General features: G+C 38.5%; 1 protein-coding gene across 2 annotated transcripts in view; it reads right to left on the minus strand.

The window, feature by feature from the left end:
* Nucleotides 1-669: 669 nt before the first annotated feature.
* Nucleotides 670-25,899, minus strand: part of IGF2R (insulin like growth factor 2 receptor) — a 62,209-nt gene continuing 36,979 nt past the window's right edge. For both annotated transcript variants that reach the window (XM_086877179.1, XM_086877178.1), the window contains exons 23-48: nucleotides 24,955-25,122; nucleotides 24,255-24,398; nucleotides 22,801-22,979; nucleotides 22,352-22,439; nucleotides 20,684-20,890; nucleotides 20,197-20,327; nucleotides 19,388-19,485; nucleotides 18,439-18,575; nucleotides 17,640-17,830; nucleotides 16,952-17,078; nucleotides 16,471-16,593; nucleotides 15,209-15,471; nucleotides 13,353-13,565; nucleotides 12,283-12,432; nucleotides 11,108-11,269; nucleotides 10,422-10,623; nucleotides 9,884-10,030; nucleotides 9,535-9,769; nucleotides 8,420-8,556; nucleotides 7,347-7,461; nucleotides 5,857-6,003; nucleotides 5,201-5,385; nucleotides 4,612-4,798; nucleotides 3,428-3,592; nucleotides 2,758-2,827; nucleotides 670-2,350 (exon numbers count right to left, since the gene is read on the minus strand). In XM_086877179.1, the coding sequence (XP_086733305.1) occupies nucleotides 1,949-2,350; nucleotides 2,758-2,827; nucleotides 3,428-3,592; nucleotides 4,612-4,798; nucleotides 5,201-5,385; nucleotides 5,857-6,003; nucleotides 7,347-7,461; nucleotides 8,420-8,556; nucleotides 9,535-9,769; nucleotides 9,884-10,030; nucleotides 10,422-10,623; nucleotides 11,108-11,269; nucleotides 12,283-12,432; nucleotides 13,353-13,565; nucleotides 15,209-15,471; nucleotides 16,471-16,593; nucleotides 16,952-17,078; nucleotides 17,640-17,830; nucleotides 18,439-18,575; nucleotides 19,388-19,485; nucleotides 20,197-20,327; nucleotides 20,684-20,890; nucleotides 22,352-22,439; nucleotides 22,801-22,979; nucleotides 24,255-24,398; nucleotides 24,955-25,122 (4,373 nt within the window). In that variant the 3' untranslated portion in view covers nucleotides 670-1,948. The remainder of the gene's footprint in view (nucleotides 2,351-2,757; nucleotides 2,828-3,427; nucleotides 3,593-4,611; nucleotides 4,799-5,200; nucleotides 5,386-5,856; nucleotides 6,004-7,346; nucleotides 7,462-8,419; nucleotides 8,557-9,534; nucleotides 9,770-9,883; nucleotides 10,031-10,421; nucleotides 10,624-11,107; nucleotides 11,270-12,282; nucleotides 12,433-13,352; nucleotides 13,566-15,208; nucleotides 15,472-16,470; nucleotides 16,594-16,951; nucleotides 17,079-17,639; nucleotides 17,831-18,438; nucleotides 18,576-19,387; nucleotides 19,486-20,196; nucleotides 20,328-20,683; nucleotides 20,891-22,351; nucleotides 22,440-22,800; nucleotides 22,980-24,254; nucleotides 24,399-24,954; nucleotides 25,123-25,899) is intronic.

Raw genomic sequence — 25,899 nt, forward strand, 5'->3', positions numbered from 1 at the left:
CTCTGTGAGGCAAGATTCAGCCAGCCTACATGCAAATGTCTACCTAGGTAAAAAGTGGGCAGTAGTTCCAAGACCAGGCACTGAAGTCACTCGCTGCTGTCAGATGCAAATTATATCATTGATATTGGTCAGATAAGCACTCCCAGACAGAATAGCTGTGTTCTACCTAAGCCTTGCTAGGCACAGCCCAAGCAAAGAGACCATGGGATTTTACACAGGAGAAATAATTTCATGCAGTTGATTCATAGATCAAACAACTCCAAAATGCTGGCCTTGATGACCTGGGGAAGGAAATCAGAACACTCCAACATGCATTGGAGAGAACTGTTGTAATGATAACAGATATTATTAAGAATACACCATCAAGCCTTTCACTTCTCCAAGCTCTCCTAATTATAAATATGAAAAATGCTGATTTTTAAGTTTGAAAACATGCAGCTTAAGCCAGACTGACTTACAGCTCCACTGGTAACAATACAAGAGGAACAAAGCTGAAGTCTGATTAAAGAAAGAATACACCATCAGTCCTACCTATATATTCTGATCTTTGTAATCAAACATTTGTTTCTCATTTTGAGAGACATGATTGAGGCATTAACCATCACAGCAGGAAAGGGTCACACTAGGCTGGTGAGCAGCATACAGAATAGTGTAAGAAAGATTCCAGACTTGAGATGTGGGATTTGGAATACCCACTTCATATCTTTTATTGAAATTGCTGAATATTTTATATTACACTATTTTGATTCAAAATGGAGTTTTATAAAAAGAAACCATTGTTGAAACTGAATAAGCCAGCCAAAAGGAACAACAAAAAGTTTCAAAAAATTCTGATCAATGCATGTTCTTGTACAATGCTTTGAAACCCTACCTTTGTCCATAATTTTATTTAGGAAACACCTGGAGAGGAGCAAGACTGCTAGAGAAAAACGAAGTTTCATTTATTTCCAACAACATTTCTAATCAATGACCGTGGCCAGGATCATAGTATACAGACTAGAAATTAGGCTATCAGAAAATATTGCCCCAAATCTATTTTCTTGAAATTAATACCAGAGAGAGGCTTTATACAGATTAGGAATTCTCCAGTCCTTGGTGATGACAAACTGGATAGCGCAGATTGTATTATAGGAACCTTGCCTCTATGTCCTTGAAAACTCTGGTTCTCTGTGCAGTTGGCCCAGTCCAGCCATAATCAAGGAAAAAAAAAAAAAAAAATATCTTTGGGTGCTTGTCAGCTGCTTAGGCAAATACCGATGAAGTCAGTCATACGACCAGTACCAAAAAAAAACCAAAAACCATGCGAAGAACAGCAACCATTTCAGGCTAAAGCTATACAGAATTGTACCTTTCAGTCCACACCTTTGAACCAATGATCTGTTTAAATTATTATGGATATTCAAATTTACAGGATAAATTAGACCAGCTCCAAAATTTACATCAAATCATCCCAACACACTGAAGTTATACTTTTCCTCGTCTCACAATGGGTGAGCCCATAGAAGAATACCCTGCCGGCAGGAAGAACATGTTACTAGTAAGCAAACCTGAGTAGTGAGGCTCAATAAATACAAGGAGTTAAAACAATAGTAGTCAGATAACTTGAGTCTCAGAAGCCAGGGGCTTCATTGAGCCTTAATCCTTTCTTTTCAAAGGTTTCTCTTTTTTAAGCAAGCATTTAACATCTATGCTGAGACTTAAAAAAAAAAGTGCCCTGGCTAGAGAGAGTCAACTAACTCAGCCAACTGGATGTCAGAAATCCAGTCATTACTGAACAGATCATTGTAAACAACCAAGAAATCTTTCTCTTCTTCCCTTTTCAATGGTTTCTTGTTAAAGGCAAAATTCAGAAAAATCTTTCAGGCTGAAGTCCTCGTATTTGGTTGGAAATGTTGTCCCGTTATATATAATCTCTCTATATATATTTGATTAGGCACAAGAGGGGTTATTAAATATTCAACAAGTCCTCATCACTATCATCATGAAACGATGCTGTATTTATAGAGTTCTGTGCCTGCTGCTGGCCTGGCTTAGCTATTGCTTTCCTTTCCTTTCCTCCATTCAGTAAATACGATTTGTTATCATTGCCAAAACTGTGTGGCTTCTTTTGTGGGTGCTTGCTCCTGTCTAGTCCTCTTCCTGTTTGAATCTTTACATCTGGAATGGTTAACACTTCGTCCTCACTGTCCAGGTCATCTACACGGAGAGAGGTAAGGGCTTCAGATGTAACAGACTTGGTAGCAATGTGACCATTCTCCTGCCCTCCTTTTGCTGTTCTTGGATTTGGTGCTGCGACTTCCTCCATAAGCCACTCTGTCTCATTCTCATTAGCTTCTTCTTCACTGTTTATCTGAAAGAAAAGAAGAGACTGCATCTGCCACTCTAGACTGACACACACACTGATCCCTCCAGTCATCAGACCCCACAGCATGCACACCCTTGGTTTAAGGTAGCTGTGAGAGAGTAAATACTGCAAGAGCATCATTTTTCACTGTGGTGAAACAGACTTTATTCTCTTCTTGTACATTCACATGCTATTTGACAATTTACGGACTGCTCTTCATTTCTTCAACTCTATCTTCCTTTCCCATTTCACAATATAAATATACATATATCAGCTATGTGGTTTTCCTGATGCCACACCATATGGTTTCCGTGCACAAAAGGAAGTAGGAATTAAAGGGGTTATTTATTTATTAACAGAAGCTTCATATTAAGAAAACTCAACAAGAAACAAATTTGATTTTGTCAAATTACCTTTGTGTATTTGTAGGAAACACCAGATGATCTTCTGCAGCAGTTTGTTATCTTGTTTATTACAATTTCCCTAAACAAAGGAAAGAACACTATATTAGGAACACTTTTTTGCCCTCACTTTTCTTCACTAGATTTTTACCATCAACATAAAGCATGTCAACAAATGAGCTGCAAACTATCACATTGATCTTGAACTACTCTATCAAAATCCAGTCTGGGATAATGTACATCTTCCCCCTTGGTACAGCTTCAGGCTGACTGTTCTGAAACCCCTCTGATTCCCTTCATATTTAAGGGAAAAACAACCAAAAGTTGTCTGGAAAGCAGAGGAAGAGCAGAACTTGCACTTTTTCCTTGACACTGTTGTATGGATCTAGCCTGACTCCATGAAAGCAGAGGGATATCAAATATTAACAATAGTGTGGATACTGTTTCATGTTTCTTAAATTACCAGTTGCTCACAAGACAGGCTAGACCAGCTCAGTTGTACACCCCAGCCTTCTCTACATGGGCCTTCAGACAGTAATGGAGAATTTGAAGGAACCAGCAGTTGGACAGTTGATGCTGCCAACTGAAAAACCCAAATCTATGAAGTTTATTATTCCCCTTTAATTTCTGGCAGAAAATCAAATCCTGACAAAGAAACTTCTAAAGCCTCTTAATTTCTTACCTCCTCTCTTTTTTGTAGAACAGCAAGATTATGAGACATGCAGTGAGAACAACCAGGAGGACACTAAGCACAGCACCAACAGCCTGGCTTCTCCTTGAAAGACCTTTATGTATTTGGGTCTCCTCATCTGTCTGGTGCTGATTGTTTCCTGGATCACTGGTTGATCTAGCAGTGTAAATTAAAAAGATAAGATCTATTGGTAAATTTTGTTAAACTGGATTAGAAACAGCAGATTAGAAGAAGACATGCCGCACCATCTTGTCATTCCAACATAACAGCTGTATGAACTGAATTTAGGGGATTTCATCTAAGCAAAAACAACTTGAAAAACACAAATATATGCACTGTGCCTACATCCTAGTATGTTATCAAATAGCACATGAAACTACAGTCAAGTCTGCAGAGCACAAGTAACTACTCCAGAGCTTATACAGGAGTAGTTATCCACACAAAGATGCTGTTTTAGAACCAAAGCTGCACTTGAGCAAGCTGCAACAGCTACAGAAATTCATCTGACTATGGCACTACACACACCAACCTCCCTCAATAGGTTTAAATCAGAATCAAGAGTTTGCCTGTGCTTTCAAGCTAGCAGCCAGAGAGTAAACACTCCCAGAAAGTAGTCACTCCATTTTTCACAGTGAGGCTGCCTACCCATTAAGAACATTGTAAGCACCTAGATACAGACACTCTACTTTTAACACCGTCCCCTCACTAATCAGTAGATTAGCTGACCATATTTAATTGCAGAAATACTTCATTGTTCCTGGAAGACCTGTGATGATTTTCCATTCCAGGCTAAAGAAGTGAGCAGATAGAGGGGAAGGTCAGTCTTTGTCACAGCTTCAAAGTTTTCCAGACAGTAAGGCAAGGGGAACCAAACACCTCACCCACAAACTGTTTGCTCCTTCTCAGTAACATGAAACAGCTTCTTCTCTCAGCTAGTCAGTTTTACTCAGTGAAAACAATAAGAATTCCACTGTACCTCTCCAGCTTCAGGTACAGAAGCTTAAATTTAGTAGATATGTGCCAAACACTGCACACATGATGATCAATTTATCTGTAAGTCTACTGCTTTTTCAGCTTTTCCCCTTTTTCCAATTACTATGACAAATAAATACAAAAAAGCCTTTCGCTGAGAAGTGCTGACAAGAGCTGCTTTCAGAAAATGGTTATCTACTCACATTAATGGACACACAGCAGATGTGTACCAGGTAAATAAATACTGGCAATCTGCTGTCTCATGAAGGAATTCAGGGATGCCTTCCTTTGCTTCTGCATTGCAGTGGAAGAAAATGGTTGAAGACACAAACTTTGATTTATCTTTACCACATCTGGAGTCAGATGAAAATATGACATCCAAATCATCATCTACAATGAGAAGAAAAAATTGTAGTTTACTACTTTCCTGAGAACAGTCTGTAAACACTAGACCCTGGGAAAAAAAGTAGTTAACTAAGGGAAATCATTGCTTATACAGCACAAGCACAGATGAAAACAGGAGATTAAAGTCTTCTATCTTACACGGTTTTTACCACAGTCTCTCAACTTCAAGTCTTGCAGTCTTCAAGTGTCAATCCCTAACCCCCCATTAAAGCCATATTTGCAACAGTTTACACAGCAAAAAAAAATAAAAATATCTAAATTATGCTAGACACACTCTGGATAGCTTTACAGAAATGGATTATCACAGATGTTGTGAACCAAGAACCATTTTTGGTTGAAGCAGTTCACAGAGCATCAAGCAATTCTGTCTGGTGAGCATGTACTTACCATCAACGTAATATTTGGCATTTCTGGCAGAACCAACTCTCCGAATGCGCTGTTCATTAGTTTTCACCTGGCAGATGTTTGCTCCAAAACACTCTGGGAAACTTGAATTTATTATACCAGCAAGTTGAATTTGATACACGTATTTATCGCCATTTGTCCGTTCATCACCAGAAGCTGTGTACAACCTGAGGAAACAGAGGAAAAAATCTATTAAGTCTAAACTCACAGGTTAGGGTTATTCCCAAGACATAGCATCTACCACTGTTGCCAGTCTATATCACTGGTTGATTCCAGAGCAAGCTGAGTGATCGATTCAGCAGCTAGAAAAGATGTAGGACTGTGGCTTCCTCCCTGAAGTAGAAATAAGGATTATATTTAGCATAAATATAATCCTTAGCAAGCAGAGAAAGCAGATTTTTCCAGCTCTACTGCCCTCAATGTGTGACTGAACATCCAAATACCTCCAAAGGTTTAAGATAATATGAAGACAAAAGCATGATTCAGTGGCTCATATAGACTACTGACTCTGAGAACCATATGGTGTGCTCTACAGCTATGATGAACAGCATGGTTTAGCAATCTTCTCCAGAAAGGTAACTAAGGGTAGAACCATTCTGTTGTTTTGGGGTTTGTTTGGGGTTTTTTTTTTTACTCACTTGGAATAAACATCCCCTAAAGAAAAGTTTTTCCCAGTTGCAGGATTAATGACTGTTCCATTCACCACCTCTACCTCCTGCTGCTTCACAGCACAAGCTGCACGTGTGTCCCATGTGATGTAGTAAGCACAGTTTTCTTCATCAAACCTACCAAATAAAAATAGAGCTGATGATTCCCAGAAAGAGCTTTTACACTTGAGAAAAGGAAAAGACGCTAACCCACATGTGACAATGTCCTGCCTAAGCATCATACCTAAAATAAGCTAAAATAGTCAAGTTGCACTAAAAAAAAAGCTACCTGAAGAATTACACTGGATTTTTTCTGCAGTTTTAGAAGACCTGGCTGCACCTGAACTTCCAGCTGAAAATTCCAGAATTCCCAGTGTATCAAAGGGTTTTATTGATATATTTTAGCTAGCAAACATATCAGGCTGCTTTTTTGCAGCATGTTAAACCTGCCTTTTATCGAAGCAGAACAAGAGGTATAAGCTGGTGTCCTGGTTCTGGCCTTGACAGGGTAATATTTTTGCAGTAGCCAGGAAGGGCCATGGCCAGGACCCAGAGGTTATTCTATAGCAGCTCACATCATTGATAGGGACAAGGGGAAGGACATCTTTTCTAGGGAGAAGGGGTCCCCTCCTGGGCCAACACAGCATGGCAGAGGGACCCAGGTCATGTATCGATGTCTTGTTCAAATCATTCAGCTCCTTCTTGTACCCTCTGTCTTTGGTATTGTTGCTGTTACTGTTTCTTTTCTTATTTCTCTTTCCATTAAATTGTTATTATCTCAACCCATGACCTTTGCCTTTTGTGCCTCCATTTCTCCTCTCCAGCCCTCGGAAGGGGAGGGAACAACCAGCATGTAGTTTCAGTGGGAGCACTGAATTAGGGAGTACCATCCCGAAACCATGACAGCTAGTCACACTTTGCTGCCTTGTTCTTTGGCTGTCACAGAACATTTTATCCAGTTTTCCAATTCTACAAGCAATGTAGAGTTAATAATATCAAGACTAAACAAAAAGTCCTCAAGCTTTCTTAGTATTTGTGATCATGTATATATACACACCTTATTTTAGAGAGCTTCTGGTTAAATACACTGTATTGAGGCAGAAATAAACCATGCTTTATTAGCTCAATCACTTACCTACAGAACATGTTCTTTAATAAACAGATTTTGAACAGAGTTGAGTGGTTGTACAATGACATTGGCTACTGACACTGGAAACAACTGCATCCAGGCCATTTCAGATCTAATTTGGAAGCAGAATGCCTATTTTTTTTCCCAGAAGTTTTAAGGTAAATACAATGTTTATGAAAATGAACAATTGTGCAAACTCCAGAAGACCCTATGCCTTGCAAGTACAGACCAAGGATTACTTTAGGGACTGTCCAACAGAGCAGAGAGTCTTTGTCCTGGGATTTAAGGGTTTACTAGAGAGATACAAAAGAATCAGCCATGAAGATCAGTGGTATGTAAATTTATTACTCACCTCTGCAGCATGGGCATGCCAACTGTTCTTGCACATTTCAGTTCTATAATTGTTGTTACTTTCTTATTTTTCCTACATTCTTGCCCGCTGGAATAACTAATATACACTGTATCACCTGGAAGAAAAAAAAACGTTTTTGTAAGCAGCTGTCAGAAATTTCTTTTGCTCATTCCCTAGACTTCCTTACTTCCAGCATTCTTTTCCTCTGCATTGACCATATATCAATTATAGTACTTCACTAATTTGAGGCATTCTCACTTGCAATCATTTAAAAATCACTCTTTGTCTTTACATTGTACCCTGTGTTCAGATCACCAGTATGGCCATAACAAATGTTTACACTTAAATGTAATTTTTTAAAACGTACGAGTAAATGAAGATATCCAATTATAAATTAACTCAGACAATAAGTACAGGCAATACATGTCAGTACTTCTGTAAATGGATGGAAAATTTCCCTGAGCACCAATTTGAAAAATATTCCTTAAACTAGAAGCTTGAGTAAAGTTGAGATTATTGGTTTTCATTCATTTTTGTAAGAGTGAAGCCAATTAATCATCCTTCACATGCTGCTTTAAAAGTTAGTAGATGCAGAATAAGTCTTTTCAAACAGGAAGAACAAGACCCTCTCACGAGTACAGAATCACAGATTGGCTGGAGTAGGAAGGGACCCCTGGAGGTCACCTGGTCCAAACCCCCTGCTCAAGAGAGTCACTTGGAGCCAGCTTTCCAGGACTATGTCCAGACAGCCCTTGCATACCTCCAAGATAGGAAACTCTACAATCTCCTTAGACAACTTGTGCCAGTGTTTGAGTATCCTCTCTGTAATAAAAGGGTTTCCTGATGTTCAGATAGATAATTCATTTCTTACAGCTTTAATGACAGCACTGTTAATTTGTTTCAATGTTTTCTCATGGCTTAAATGTCATATGTTTTCATTTTTAAACAGAAGATTCACTGATAAAAATATTTCAAAATAAAGGCTTCAGCATAATTTAATAACTGCTACAGTCAGGCTGTAAGATTTAAACCTTTAATCTCTAGCTCTCCACAGGCACAAAAAGTAACTCTACCTGTCACATTCAGCTTCTGTGTATGAACAAGTCCAAGAACTTGAACATCTCCATTGTAGCTTTTCCTGCAAATACTGGCTCTTTCAGGGCAGCCTGTGGGTCCCTCATGTACCCTCTGACAGAGGTTCACATAGTACCTACACAGAACATGGTAGACAAAACTTGTTTAAAATTCATTTAGGGTAAACCAAAGAAGTAGTACATAAACTTTAGGATCTTCATGGGACATTAGACAGGTTGCAAAAAACTAAATCTCAAATGAGTTGACAGACTAAAACATGTACTAAGGTTTGTCAGATTACTTCTAATAATCATTTTCAAGTAAAAGTCTGGGAAAAAAAAAATTAATAATTTACCAGATTAGGTCACTAATTAATTTTGACCTAGGTCCAAACTAAAAATTGGAAGAGACTCAAGAAATATCCTAAAGATTTTTCATTTATAAAAGTTATAATACTACCCTAAGTTCATTATCTCCTCAGAGTTATACCAGCTCAGTTATGTTAGAGCAGAGAACTGCTAGCAAAGTGGTGAATGAAGCATTTTGTTACCCCGCAGTTTACTGTAAGTTTAGAATCAGATGCTGTCATCCTTGCCAGTTCATTTCTCTTTCCTAACTGGAGGAGGGAGGCTGGAGAGGTTGATGACTTCCTGACATCCATATTTTCCACTATGCTAATACATCGAGGAATATGGGTGAAAAGCCCCAGTTAAATGTCAGAAAATAAGTTACACATTTAAGTCAAAAGAAAGCAACTAAGTAATTAAGACTCTTCTTCAACAAGACGAAGAATCAAAAAAAGAATAGCATTTAAACAACAAAATTACATTTTTAAGGTAGCAGTTTGAATATAAAGCTTTTAAATAGCTTTTAATTCAGAGGTGAATATTCATCCTTTAGAAAGGATCACCAATAGAGAGAAAGGGTAAATGAAGAATTGATTACTCTGTCCATTCAGAGACATGGGTTCCTTTCTCAGCTTTTTTTAACTTATGTGAAGTGTTAAGCAATGACACTTTTAAGACACTGAGCAGGGAATAAACTATAGAAATACTATGCCACGTTACAACTGTACTGATAAGCAAGCTGTTCCCTGTGACTGCTTATTACTCACGAGTTCCCATTGTGGAAAAAGATCCATGATCCTGTCAGGGAAGAGAGCATTCTCAAGTCATATGTTCTGTGTTTTTGGACAAACTTGCACTCCATTTTCTTGGGAGGACAAACAGCTTGAGTCTTCCATTCAAATGTCACAGCACAACCAAGAGTCTCACTGAGAAGGTATGGGCTCCCAACACCAGCATTTTCATCACATGTAAAGATAATGGTAGACTGCTTTCTTGCAGTTGCTATAAGGAGAAAGGTTGCAAAAAAAGAAAAAACATTTTACACAAGGCTTGCATGCATGTATGGATCCCTGTGTTAGCTAAGACCCTTGTACATAAAGTATAGGAAGTACTTACTGCTACTACAGAATCCCCACTTTTCATCTCCCTGGTAGTTTTCAGTTGTAGCACACCATGGCCTGTTCTTCCCTTCTGTAATACATTCCTCATAGGTCTTCCCTTTGTACTTGAAGGGGAATACACAGAGCTCTCCCTTTTCAGTCACTGAGAAGGAAAGGTATAATCTCATAACTACACACAGTAGAACAGGTATATCTGTATTCAGAGCCTCATTCAGATCCTGTACTTCAGTACTAAAGGAAGGTCAGTAGCAGACAACAGAAACACTGGAACAATGAACTTAAACCCAATTAGAAAACCAGACGTAGCATACAATTAGCTACAATCATGCCTATAGAAAAGTTGCAGTGTCTCTTCCAGGGAGATACATGTTGACACTGCAGATTAGAATGACACTTGTGATTTAGCAAAAGGACATGTTTCCATTGCTATATGTAAAATCTACCTTGCTTTCTCCTGGCACAACAAATTCTCATACTTTCAGGGGAAAATTTCCTTGTTTTGAACATAAAGAATGGGTCTGCTCCAATCTCACCTGGAGGGCACCGATCACCTCCTGTATACTGCAAGATGACTGTTTCATCCTGGTGGCTATAGTCCATTCTCATTTCCTTTATGTTTCCAAAAGATGACACTCCGCTTTTGGATGTCAGACACACTGCCCCATCTCTGCATTTTCCCTGGGGCAAGCCTACACTGCACACACCAACATGGTAATTGTTGGGTCCAGAAAACACCTGTGTAGACAATCAGAAGCATGACAGCAAGTCTAGAGTCAATACTTACAAAATCACACAAATGCTTCATAAACCAAGTCTGAGGCAGCAGTTGCATAACACAGGAGGAAAAGATAACTAATTTTGCAAATCTGGCCTTCATTAATATGACAAAACTGATAAATATGATAAAGCACACAGACCAACTATGTTCAGCAGACCTGCTGTCTCATCCAAGATTCTGTCAGAGGCGAAGATTTCTCATTCCTTTACCCACTTCTGTATTCATCAACTTCCCTCTCAAAAACATTAAAACATTATAGCCTCTAACATCATTCCACCTGTCAGAAGCCAAACAAGTATCGATACTGACCACAGGACATTTCAGCCTCTTCTCACACAGAATGCTTAAAAGAAACCCTTCCTGCAGTTTTAAAATGTTTTTAGCAATAGGCAATTATACATAAATTAAATAAATAAATGTTACAACACAAGAAGGCATTACCTCAAATGATCTTCCAGAAAGGCTGGTCAGGTTAAATGTATAGTGTAACTGTTCATCAATCACAGAGCAGCCTAAAGTTTTCACTTTATCAGGACACACAAGTGGAGTTTCCCACTCAAAAACAAATGTGCAGTCAACCTTCCTTATCATCTTTGGCTTACCCTGTTACCAAAGAACACAGGAAGACACATTTAATTTTTGGACAGTTTGTTGTTGTCTCTGCACTTTCCCCTTTCCCCAGTAGTTAACCTCAGTTACTACCATGGCTAGACTTCATTGATTGTAGGACAAACACCGTATTGTAACTAGTACCAACAAAAATTTTAAAGGGAAGTGCATTCTACCTAGCTCCAGAAAACAATCAATCAAGGTAACACAAGCTTTCTTCTTAATTAGGGTTGAGATTTTCATGTTCAGCTCAGTTGCAAGCAACAAAAGTGTGAGAACTGTGCTTCTCAATAGCATTACCAAATTTCATAGTTAAGGTTTTTAGAGAACATTGTTTACTTTATCTTGTTTTAAACTAAAGTATTAGTATGGCCTGTGTAATATTCAGAACTGCCTCAAGTTTCATGTCATGCCCTGTGTTGACAGAAAAGGTTTTCATGATCTTCAGCAAACTCGTTTGACAAACACATCTAAGTGCTTCTCTACAGTTTGTTGAAGCATTAAAAAAATTCAAGAAATGTTACATTCACATTACCATGCAAACTGAATTTAGTGTTCAGGTGTTGACACAAAAACATAAGTAACTAAGTGCAAATTTTGAAGTTGTGTATGATTATGGAAAAGGTTACAGCATAGGGGGAACACTTATAGTAATATCTGTACAGTTACACTGGTTCTTGTGTTAGCTTGAGGTACAAGTACAAACTTTAGGACCTAAACAAGGTGCAACACAAAATTAAGTTTAATGTCAGTAATAAGTTATCATTACATTACTTCTGTGGAATCTGATGCTTGAAATCATCAGAACCTGTTACTCTCAAGCTTAAAGTTCACACACTCAAAATTTTTGCCAGTCAAGGACGCAAATATGACACTTCTTCTCGAAGTGAGTCCATCCATACCTTATAGAAACAAATCCTTGACTTACTTTTAAACAAAGCTAACACTGGTTACTACCCACTTTCCATTACACTCCAATATCAATGTAAGTTTAATGGATGTCTCACCAGAGTAGTTCCTTGGCTGCAGTGAAATACAATAACAGAAGTATAGTTCAATCCATTGTTAATCTGACAAGGAGTAGTGCTGTTGTAAGTGATGTAAACTTCATTTGCTGCCTTATTGAACTGGGGCGGTTCAGTAACACGACCAATATCCTACACAAGCAAAAATATTATTAATAGAATTACAGGATACATACCTAGATTCCAGATCAGCCCAGAGATTCAGATCAGAATTCATCTGTTTGGTTTACATGGGTGCACAACTATTGTACTTTCGAAAACTGCATTCAATACTCAAAGAACAGCCATTACATTTCAATCCTAACAAAACACGAGTAACTCAAAACAGTTTTTGACTAAGTTTGACTAAGCCCAGGGAGTGTCTGCCTCTTAGAGGTAGATTCTTCTCTACATCAATGTGCCAAATTACCAACACATAACTTAAAAATAGCATTAACAATGGAGTAAGGTCCCTAGATGAATACCGAAAGTTGCGGAAAACAATCACAGCTTTTTATGTCTGTCTTCTAAAGCTTCCACACAAGTCCTGAAAAGCAAGAGCCTGGATCCCTCAAGGGAATGACACAGACAAGTTAGTCATCCTCTGTAACAGGCTTCCTATTTATGTAGTTGTCAAGTTCTCACATGAAAGACCTAAGAGCACTTCAGAGCATACTAGTATCTAGACTGCTTCCAATTGCAACAGGCTATCACAAGATCAATTAAGCCACATAATGACTAAGACATTCTACTTCCCAGTGTCCCTATTTAGCACACTGCAATTTGGCACACAAATTTTCTTCAGTACATGAAAAAAATTCTCTGTAGCAACTTTTATATTTATCACTGTATTGAATCTTCTGACATCCAAAAAGATCACTGGGGTTCAGTATAGGAAAATATTTCACAGGAAAAAGCAATAAAACGGAACTTTGCAGAGGAGATTTAAATTCTGCATTCCATTTCTTTAATCCACTGCCAAGCCTCTGGTTCAAATCGGGTCTCTAGGCAGGGATACTATATTAAACTATTAAGGAAATGCACATTTCAGTGATTCCTGGCATAATACTTACTATTGGCGATTCATTAACAGGAACCATGCAAACAGCTGCTCCAGGTGGGCAATTCACATCTTTGATAGGATTGAGAGGCTCACAAATGTTGATGTAGAAATCTGGAGAAACATCTGTAATATCTTCATCCACAAATGCCTCATAATACCCAGTACGATGGATCAGAGGAGACAGGTCAATAATGGAACTGTCATTCATTACTGAGCACTTCACCTACAAGAAGGTACATTTATTGCTTTTATTCTTTTATTACTTGCTTTGAGTAATTGACAAACATCCTTCTTGAGGCAAGAAGCATAGCTACATTTAAAAGTTTCAAATCTAAGTAAAGCAGCATTTGTTATAATATTTGCTTGTCTATAGATACTAAGCATTTACAAGCAGCATATGAAAACCCTTGATCACATTCACATGAACATTCCATTCTTATGGAATGGAATCCCTATCAGAGCAATACCAAGACAAAGATCTGGCACACATACTCCAGCATACACAGTCACTATGACTTTGTAAGATCAGGCCCCATGCTCTCCTCTCCTCCAACAAAAAAACTTGGTTATAACAACATTATAACAATATAAAGTGAGTGTATTGCAAGTTTATGGCTTGAGTACCAAGTCTCCTCAGAACCAATTTCACACATTCTTAATGTGCATAACCCTACTGAGAGTCTATGAGGAATTTGTAGAAATCTCTTCTTGTTTAGATAGGAAATGGAGCAACTAACAAAATTAGTATTAAATTTCAGGACAAATAATCATTGTTGCTATCTAGATGTCATCACACTGAAATAGCTTGGGTCACTGTGAAAAAAGGGATCAGAAGTGCACTAAGGATCACCAAATGGAATTATCAGGCTAGAAAACACAGTGGGGTTGGGTATTATTGATTTGTATTGCAGCATGGTACATATTACTGAAGGAGAAACCAGAACTGTGTGTAGCTGAAGGAGAGGATGCGACAATTCCTGTTGGGGAAAGAAGAATTGGAATTTAATTTCATTGGGAAATGGAAGTGAGAGCTATTGTAGTATTGTAGAAACAGTGATGAGGAGGAAAAACAATTTGTTGCAGAGAATGATGCTCACACTAGAGGTAATCAAAGCAGCAAAAAGAATGATTAGCAGTTTCACAAAAGAAAAGACTCAGGTATTAAGAAAACATCTATATTTATCCAATAGTTCATTTAGCCTTCTATTCCTAGTACTGCCTTTTACTCCATGCACCCACCATCTATTTTTAATGACCAGTAGCTAATGTAGCTAAACTTAACTAAAGACTACCTCAAAGCATTCTCTGGAGCACCACTTTGACTAAACTGACCACATTATGCTGTTACAGCACATATGGTACATCAGAAGCAGATTCTAAACTCATTCAATAATTCAATAAAGGTTTATTTGGTTTGCACTGAGCAAACTCATCATGCACTTGCCTGGCCTCTAGCCACCTGCCTAGAAACAAGACTATCCCCATGTCCAGAGATGCTATCCATCCTCAAGTCAGCCTCAGCTCTGCTGGCCTGCTGCACTGGAGGATCTTTGCCATCACTTCCCAACGTGACACCCGATGGCTTCCATTTGAGCTGTACAGGAAAGCAGCTAAATAGGTTCCACAAAGGGGTTTTTCTCAAGTGTTAGTTTTAACTTGGCTCAACATGTGAAGCAGGAGTTTGTCAAGGACTGCTCACCCTGTTGCAAATGTCAGAGAAAGCATTCAAGAGCTCCTATATGAATTTTGGCTCTTTACTAAGGAAGAAACTGTTCCCTCAAGGAATTTAAAATATACTGCTATTATATCTAACCTGCCTCAGAAACTCTAAGTCCCATGAGTGTTTTCTGCAAAAGTAATTCTTACCTCTTCTTCACAAGCCAAGGAAGTATGCCAAGAGAAGTAACTAGTGCATGTTTGCTCATCAAAAGACACAAAAACAGGTCGGCTCTCATCTCCAGCATCAGACTTGCATACAAAGCTAAAATAGCTCTTATGCTTCAGTGCAGGGTCTGCAGGGCAAGGATCTCCATCTTCATAGACAAGCTTCAGCACCTGATCCTCATAACTTAAAGTTTTACTCTGTTTTCCAGCATTAACTGGATTTTGGCCACCTCTGATGCAGACAGCTAAAGTGAAAAAAAGAAAAATTAAGAAAACAGATCAAGTCTGATGCAACTGCCCTGAAAAATTGCACCATACAACATATACAGCAAGAAACTGGAGATTTTAGCATCACTTTAATTTTTCTAAGAAAGAAGGGCTTTGCCACACCATCCAGAGCTGCCATTAAACTGAGCTGAACTGCACTGATACAAAGACCAAATATTGCCTTTATTACTTCATCAACCAGCTTAATGTACTGCACCTATACATGCTTAAGCAGCCACAGAGCAGTGTTTGGTTATCACTTCTCTGAAAACTAAGCAATTAACAAAAAATGTCAAACATTAGATATAATTTTATTAAGATGCCTCTTAAAAAGCAAATCAATCTAATAGTTTCTTCTAACTGCACAAAAATAATTTTTGCAACAAGCAATACTCCTATTTTAGCATCTAAGATGCCTAAGTATTATTTCATATTCAATTTGACAGAAGAGCTAGTAATTCAACCTGCAATTAAGCAGCTTTAAAACCAGTTAATTAAGCAAAAAGTTAATTTCTACTGATGTTTCAGAAGCACCCAGAACAGAAAGCTAGAAAGAGGACATGGCAAAGGTTTGAAGTGCAGACACAAAGCCCAATGCAGATGCATTACAGCGATGCATCACTACCGTGTTCACTCTAGCTGGAAGATTGTAATGTCTCTGTTTCCATAGCATTAAAGACATGCAGTAGAAGCACCTACATTCCTGCCCTCATGTGCAAAAAAATACCCATTCACTAGAAACTAAAGGGACTGGGACTTGAAGTGAGCCCATGTGAATGCTGTTGGGTAAAAATGTATGGCCTCATTTCCTAAAACAATTTGGTTTTCTTCCTAGTCAGTACAGCCACCAGCTGTTCCCATCACCCTTTCTGCATTTGCAGCAAAACATTACACTTTACAGTAAACTTGACCATAAGTATTTCTTTTGGTTACCCTATAGTCAGTGATTACAGTACCACAGAGGATAACTTGCTTACCAGCTCCATTAGCACATGAACTTTTAGCTTCAGCACAAACATTCAACTCAATTATTCTGTTGTGTGAACCACTGATGGTATAGCCAGACTCTCGCTTTAATGGTGTCAAATCAAAGAGGTGGCCTATAGAGAGATCAGGGAACAATTTCATCTCTTTTTCAGATTCAAAATCAAGACATTTCTCTGTACTATAAGCCTTCAGGAACTTAGTAGGAAGGCTAACCAGACCCTGTTTGCCTGCCAGCTTAGAAAGGCAGTTACTCACATTAACAGAGGAAACACAAGTTTCAAACTATCATCTATTTATATTCCAAGGGACATTGCAGTACAAGATATTTCTACCATCCATAAGCATGTTAGTCACTATCCAGAGGATGTGCCACACTGCACTTTTCTAACAAAGTCCCTCAAGAACACAAAGACAGTAGTGCTGCTTCCAGCAGCCACTTCCACATACAAAATCCTGAGGCCTCCTCCTTACCTGTTGCAGGATTGGTTACCCGACAGTCATTTTGCACATTGCTTTTAAGAGGACATGCAGCAGCAGTGAACCATAAGAAAGTATATTCACAATCTTCAATGGCAGTGATAAGTTCTGGCTTTGATTCCTAAACGCAAAATAGTGGAGAGAGTGACATCTCTATGGAGTGATAGTTTGAGATTCCATGCCAACAGGTCTATCCCTGCAGCCTGTAACTGACCTCAGTTCAAACACCAGTCCTAAAACCTGATCATCATGGTCCAATTAATTAATCCAAGGACAGAGTATTTAACTGTGATTATTTCAAATACACAACAGTACAGAATCAATATCAGGACAAATAAAATTATTGAGAGGAGAGCTAAAGGTAGCCTAGGTCAATAGACAATCCAAAAGGCAATTCAAATCTCATCAAATGGTAGAGTACTTAATGGCAAGGCATACAGATATGCAAGAATTGAGAGCTACACAGCCAATAGCATTATTTACTACTTAAAACACTTCCCAACCTGCACTACATTCATCTTCAAGATGTAAGCAGATGATCTGAAGCTATTACAGATGACAAAATTTGTGCTAACAGAGTACACAAAACAATCTCTTAAAAATTGCTCAGTATCTGAATTGCAAGTACTTCTAAGTCCTTCTGCTTGCACAAACAAAATCCCAGTAGAAGGAACCCACTTACAATTCTGTTTTCATCACACTTGAGGCGTAATATTGTTGTTTTCTTCCGAATTTTATCTGGACACTGATCTCCATTAATGTATTTCAGGATAAAAGTGACATTTTCCCAACGAGGACCATCAGCCACTTCCCCAAGACTGGTACATTTTGTACCCTCAATGAGGGAGGCAGCAGCATCAGAGGGGCAGGAACCTATACACATAAACAAAAACTGCATTATTACTCCAAATGTTAGTAAGTAAATGTTAGTAAGGTGTACTTGCCTGGAATGAAAGTCCACTACCCTACTTTCAGTTATATCATGGTTGATCTACCTAAAAGCCATTGTCCAAACCATACTTATTGGGATGTGTTTTCCCCAAAAATCACAACTAGCAGCAATTGTCTCACTTCGCTTAAAGTCATGAAAAAGTAGTGGCAGCTACCACAAGGGAAGTGGACTACTATTAGGGCTAGGCTACAGTCTGGCCTTGCACTGCACAAAACATCAAGTCAGTCAAAAGATGCCACAGGGAAATTCTGATTATTTTAAACTTTAAGAGCTATAGCAAACTTTGTATAAGGACCAAAAGAGCTAGAGTACCAAAGCTATCAAGAAAAGAGCTGCTAGTGAATCTCACCCCCTAAGCAGATGGAAATCAGGCTCACAGTCTACCTTTCCCTCTGGTGTGACAAATCACACCACTGTCTCCGCATGCTTTGCTTTGTGATTTATTTCACTCAGAATAGTCACCACCAGTACTGTCCTACCACTTGCCTTCCCTAGCTATAGGAAGAATATATTTGTATTTTGCACTTACGTGTAGCACTATAGGGTACTAAGGGCTTGCAGACATTAATATAGTATTTCTGGGTAGTAGCAGATATAGCAATGGCCTCCCAGTTCTCTCTGTGTCGTGTCAGGGATGAAAAGTCATAGAAGTTTCCTTCATCATCCCTGTACAAAAGATTAAAGGCATGTAAAATAATTAAGCATTTTAAAGTTGCAATCCTTAAGTTACTACAGTAATTTTAACCTGATAACTCTAAGCAGACTATTACAGTGGAAAAGAAGTTTGCACCAGAAGCAGTGGTCCCTAAAAACTTCAAATTCAGTAGAGGGATATATGACCTCACCAGCTATCACCACAGAAATGGTCCACATGCACACAGCTCAGTCAATGCAAGAGTAATTCCAACTTTTAATTCAAGCATGTTGCCTTTCAGTGCATGGCAAGCATACATACAGATACAGGGCACCGTTTTACCTCGGGGTGGAGACCTATAATGAGGAGAGATGTTCAAATTCTGGGCCAAATATTAGCCACATTTGACCCCACATCCAATCTTAATGAGCTAATACTTGGTTGTGACAGATATAAATGACATTTTTCCAGAATCATTGTTTGGTGGAAGTTTCAAACAGACAGTTCTAGTCTTATTTAAATTAGCTATTGGTAAATAACAACTAGACACTTGCAACAACCTAACATACTCAGCATTCAACCATTAATAAACACATATAAAACAGTTCCCTTTCATTACTTCTCAGAAGAATCTCAAACTTGTTGGTTTGTTTTGTTTTTTTAAATATTAGTTTTCAGAAGCACAAATTGCAGAAATTATTTAAAATATTATGCACTGTCATTGAATGCTACATTAGCTCATCAAAACACATTAGCTAAAGGGGCAGTGTGGCACTGAATTTCAAGAAGGCTGTATTTGTCTCTCAACATACACCTTCATTTTAATTTTGTGGAAACAACTTACTTGTAGGAGCACTCAGTAGATTTAACAGGTGGGCAAGCATACTGAGTATGCCATTCAAACATGTAGGTGCAGTCTGGAGTTTCCTTCAAAAATACAGGCTGAAAGAACACAGTACAAAATGAATTTGCTTTCTCATTTGGACACATTGAAACTATGAAATGTGTCAGCCATGCTTCAGGAAGATCCAGGAACACACATATTGTCTTAGAGCCACAATATGCCTCTGACCAGCTAAAAAGCATGGTTCTCCCAACCCTTGAGTTTATCCCTTGAGTTTATCCCATGAGTTTATCCACATGCACACTTCTGATAGAAGTGCAGCCATTAGGAATTGCTGCCTCCTCCATGAAACAAAAAGAGCAAAAATAATTATAGACACCATTGTTTAAGAACAGTAAGGGAAGCACAAATACATACAAATACTAAAAGCAAGTTACCAGCTTATTTTAGGTCTGGCCATGTAATACCTGCTTTCCTGCACATTCAACCTTCTACCTTTTATTTCTTACAAAGAAAGAGCTGTCATTTCTGGAAGAACATCCCTTCCCAACTTCTCCAAGAGCTTTGGTAATGATAGATGTCCCTTAAAGGAACAACATGCACCAATCTTCCTGGGCAATGATAAAGGTACCATCCATAAACAGGAGATTCAAAACGTTCTTCATTTTTTTGTCCCATCACAGGACCTTTGAATTGCCTGTCTAATCTGTAAATAATAAGGCATGTTCACATTCTTCACCCTAACCTTCCATACTTTAATAAAGAGGACAACTCTGGAATACGTACAGGAAACATGTTTTGAAACTAACCTCAGATGTAGTCTTGTCACAATAGAATAATACAGCAGTTGATCGTTCATATATTTTATGACATTTTTCTCCACTGGTATAGTTAATCATGATTAAACCATTTTTGAAGGTCAGTTTGTCTGTACGTAAGCCTAGAAGCAAAGAGTTGAGAAAAGTCAGCAGCTACAGTAAACACACAACTGCAGTAATGCCTCTGACAACAGGATCACATAAACAGCAATAAAATGCACAATTAAAGAATACAGACAGATCTCAACCTTCCTCTAAAAGTCCAGTCAAAAGGGACGACTACTCCAGCACAGTAAAGGCTGAGCTCATTCATAACTGAGTGTCAAGGTAACTACACATATGACATTTTATCTGCACATTGAGCAAAAGCAGTGAGGTGCTTTATCTCATTAGATGCACTAGATTAGCAAGAACCCTTCTTCTATTACACCCTGGTTGATTTTCCTGTTCCCTAGGTTTGTTTAGGTAAGTGCAGTACCTGCTACTTTTTTGAAAGTAGGGCCCATCTTCTTTACTTGACACGATGCAACACTGTGATGCCCTGCACCGCAAGGTTCTGTTATTTCTCCACAAACTCTGAAGTAGTAGTCATACTCATCTGTACTCACTTTGATGTCTTTATCAGAAAGTGGCTTCAGGTTAAAAACATGACCATACCTTGGATCTTTCACCTGGCAATCGTTTCCTTTAAAGAGAAGTTAAGAATTTAAAATACAACTTAAGATCTATTAGCCTTGCCAAATACACTGGGGACAATTAAGGCTTACTGGACAAATAAGGCCACAAAAATGAGTAGCTACTTTAGAGCAGTGACACTGAAGAACCATCTTAGTTCAGCTAAGCAACTCCTTTCGGGAAGTCACCAATATCCAGAACTATGTGACTATATATAAATGGCACATTTCTTTTATGACTACCACTAAAAAGCAAGATGCAAAAGTCACACTGTAGTTCAAAAACTGCCTCAGGGTGGTCTCAAGTTCTTCCTTCAGCTGTGCTGAATGTTAAGTACAGAATCAGAGACCCTAAGGCCAGAATTTGCTTAATTATCTGGAAAGAACAGCAAGGTCACAAGATCAAAGCAAAAGGTGTCTTATATCTTCTTTTAACAGCTCTGAAGTCTGCTGAGTTAACAAAATAATGAGTCATAGTAAATATTTACTCCAGCTTACAAATCTACAAAGATGCATATAAAAGAAGGTTTAGGAAAATTATAGTTTTGTGAGTCTCATTAGCTGATATATATGTCCGGGACTATGCTGTTGATCAAGTCCTCAGTTTTAAACTGACCCTTTGCTCAACACTGGGAAGCTTTTTAAAAAAGCATTAGACTGTATCACTTGAATATTATGCTCCTCTCAATCATGTAAGATGGTACCAAGCTAAAGACATCAGTTTTCCTCCCTTAAAACCACAATTCAGTCACCAGTGTCCTGCCCAGTGATTATGTGCTACAGAGCAGTAGTTTGTGAACATTCCTCATGCCATGTCAGGTCGCTGGCAGCTTCAGTAATGTCTAGGACCATTGGGATAGATCCTTTACAGGAAGTCCAGATGTTTTAGAAGGAATTATCTACAAGCTGCAAAACAAAGCCTGCAAAGGCAGAGAAGACACTCCTACACACTCCATCTCCTATCTAAGAGACAATCAAGTACCAGAACTAGAACTAGTGATTTCTTGTTGCACATTCTAGAATCAAATACAAACTGAAACTCCCCCATTTGCCTCTTCCCCCACTGTCTAACTAGGATCAAATTTAGTCTTGCTTCCAGTCTTTAGTGAGGGACAGGGAATAACTTGCCAGGGCACAGAATCAACTCTGTTCTCATAAAACCTGATGTTTTAATATTTACAGGCAAGTCTCTCTGTGATTTAACAAGGTTACTACAATGCTTTCTCAAAAGCATTCCATCCACTCCATCTTCCTTCCCTAGACAGGCTAGTACATTTGCCTGTCATCCTAACTCGTATTTTTAACATTAGATAGGATTTGTAGTTAGTTTAAAGCTCAGAATGGATATTCCTCCACAAGCCAACACTTTTTACAGAAAGACTGACAGGACAAGAAACCAACATAGTTTCATTCAAGTATTTATTACTTGTACAGTCTGATTGATATTTTAAAGCTCAAATAACTACACTTACCTTCTGCTTTGTGAACTGGACACGCTGCCAAGGTCCTCCAAATAAAAACAAACTCACAGTCATTCTCTTGCTCCAACACTGGTGATCCCTGCAGAAAAATCCATATGAAGGAAGCTTACTAATAATTTCATTGCAAGTCTCAAAACATACATGCATAGCTTTTTTTTTTTACTACAGTTGCACAGTTTAAAGTCTCCACTATCAAACTTTAATATTCATGTTCAGCAAAGTGCTGCTTTTGGTGGCTCACAGGATTCCACGATAGTTCACTATTGTGTTCTACAGGTTCAGCAAAATAGACACAGCATTATTGAGAAGAGACAAGGAAAAACCCAGTATGTAAGCTTTTACTTTTAGAACCACTCTCTCCATTTTAAGAGGAGTAAACATGGTCTATTTTGGTATAAGCACTAAAATCCTCATTAATAGCAAGTAGAACAGAAAATTACCGTTGTTTGATCGCACTGGAAGATTATACGTGTAGAATAACGCTGATTATCTTTGCAGGTGTCACCATTCAAGTAAATAATGCTTAATGACCCATCAGTAGCAGCCTGGGGGTTTATCTGAATGACTCCAAGGCTCTTGCTCCCATCAGTGTATTTCACACAAGATCCTATGGCACCACCTACAGGAAAAGAACTGGGTTTTAGTTCAAGGCTTTAATAATTACAGTTAAATTGACTGTAGAATAATAGTACATGGTAGCTTTAAGAGAGATTTGAAGTCAACTGTCTCAACCTCCTGAAGCAGAACACAGCACCCACATATTCATCAATACAGTTAAGAGACACTGTGTACCTAAAGCTTTTGAGGAATAAAACAAGTTACTCCTGCATACTGAAATCTTTCAAACTGCACTAATTTACCCGGCTCCACAGACTCATAAAATACTACAGTACAGTTAAATATATTAAACTGGCTAGAAATGCAGAAAGACATGGCATAAGCTTCTCATTCTGGCCTCATTCAGTTAGGAGGCTTCAACATTTGACTTTCTGTAGTAGTTTCAGCTGGGTAGAGTTAATTTTCTTCACAGTGGTGAGTATGGGGCTGTGTTTTGGACTTGTGCTGAACACAGGGTTGACAATATAGAGATTTTTTTTGTTATTGCTGAGCAGGGCTTACACAGAGCCAAGGCTTTTTCTGATTTTCCTACTGTCACATGGCAAGGGAAGTTGGGGGTGCACAGGAGGCTGGGAGGAGACAAGGCAGGACTTGGGCAGGTGACCCAAAGTGCCCAAAGGATATTCCAGACCATCTGACTGTTCAGTCTGTTCAGTATATAAAGTGGGGGAAGAAGAAGAAGGGACATTTGGAATGATGGTGTTTGTACTCCCAAGTCACTGTTACATGTCATGTAGCCCTGCCCTCCTGGAGAAGCTGAACATGCTATGGGTAGCTGATTGCCCATGGGAAGCAGAGGATTAATGCCTTGTTTTGCTTTGCTTGTATGTCCAGCTTGTGCTTTACCCACGAAAAGTCTTTGCCTGAAACCACAAGTTCTCACCTTTACCCTTCTGATTTTCTCCCCAGTTCTGCTGGTGGGGAAGTGAGCAAGCAGCTGCATGGGGCTGATTGCTGGCTGGGGTTAAACTATGACACTTTCCTATCATGTAAGAAATGATAAAATCACAGATCCTGGCAAATACTGCCCTCAATGCAATTTTCCCAAATGCATTAATATACATCTCAATGCAAGAGTCTTGATAAGCATTAAGAACTCCTCTCCGTTTGCCAAAGTCTGTTTATTAATACTCCCAACATATGTCACCCAGGTCTGTGCTCCTTCTGCAATTGAATGGACAGGAGTCGATAAATCTTATTAAAATACCCAGGGACATCATTCTGACTATAAGGTCTTGCATCAGAAGACACAAGAAGTGCTTGTTACTTGGCTTACCAGGACATCCAGTCACGTAGGGCAAGGGCTTGCAGACATTCAAGAAAAACGTTCTCTTTTTTGCTTCCTTTGAAGTGTCTATAGCAACCCATGGCTCACCCTCTTTGCTCAAGTCACTTAGGTCATACTCATTGCCAGCAGCATCTGGAAGAAATGCAGTAAGCTGAGAGAACTTAATACGTGCAGCAGAATTTGATTTGAAATTATGCCAGTTTCACTGACGAATACACAATTCAAAATAATTTTCAGAATCACACTAGATATGTATTAAGAGAATTCACTGTTGCCACAGAAACCTCACCATACCAAATGCAGAACATAGTTCCTCTGACAGTTACTTGCCAAATATAACTTCTCCACAATTCACAGGTGCATTTTTACAGATGTCAATACTAAATTAACTCTTTTCCTTCAAAGATGGGCTGAAGCAGCATCAGTCACAAAAATGATTAAATGTTTTCAAATTAATTATCAGCTTTCTTGAGTATACCACAATGTTTTAAATTAGCTTCTTTCCCTGTTTTTGTAAGTTAAGCCTGCTTCAAACTTACCTCTTCTCCCACCCTACAACTTCTACACAGATTTAAAGTCTTACAAGCATCTTCACAATTAGTATTCTTAAAGCCCTCCACTGTGCAGTTTGCTGTCCAGTTAATCCTTCCAACATGGCACACAACCCACCTAAAATCCAGGTACTTACCTGTAACCTGACAATCTACAGGAGCAGGAGCACAAGCCAGAGCTGTGTGAAACTCAAAAAAAGTATCATGGATGTGCAGCACGCTGTTTATCTCCTCACGCACAAACTTAAGCTCTCCGGGATATGAATCATTACAAATGAAAGTCACTCTGAACATGTCTGATGTTCCTATAAAACAAACATTTATCTACTGACGGTTCTGTTTGGAACAGAATTTGAATTTAAATTTGAGCTAATATTTGACTTCAAAGTTTTCTAACAGTTTCTTGTTACTAACTGCTTAGAGGATAACACTACCTACTGCTTATGGGGTTTTAGCTGTAAATATGCAAGCCTTCTTTAGAGAGCTATGAAAAATTGCCTGTCTGCAACCACTACATCTACAAATAAGAGACCAAAATACCTTGACACATTTCAAGAACATAATTACCTTCACTGACCTCTATTCCCTATGTTCTTTGACATATATGAAGAAACAGAAACCAGAAATTTCACCAGTGGTAACTGCAACTTTTAAATTACATCACTCAAAGTTTTGGGTTTGGGAGTTCTGTTTGTAAGAAGTCCAATGTAATGACTGCAAAACAAATAATACTGATCCTATCAAAGCAGTATATGTTAAGGAGTGACAAAATTATATCAGGGAGTAGTATTTGTCATCAAAATCAAAAGGTTTTCTAAAAATTATAGAACCTCTCAAAGCAATATATGTAAGAGCTTAATCACTGTTACATTTTATGTATAAAAATGTCACAACTGAGAAAATAAGAGACAGCACCCCAGAAATTTGTACAGAGGACAAGCATGCTATAGTATTTGAGGTTCCTGAATCCAAAACCCAGTTTTCCCAAGGTCTTTTTTTGTTAAGATATCATATTCCTTTCTATGAAGCTCAGTTTCAGTGTAATTGTGGAGCATCTAATATCAAAAAATTAGATACATATT

The sequence above is a fragment of the Cyanistes caeruleus genome, chromosome 2, assembly GCF_971803275.1.
Source record: "Cyanistes caeruleus chromosome 2, bCyaCae1.hap1.1, whole genome shotgun sequence".
NCBI lineage: Eukaryota > Metazoa > Chordata > Aves > Passeriformes > Paridae > Cyanistes > Cyanistes caeruleus.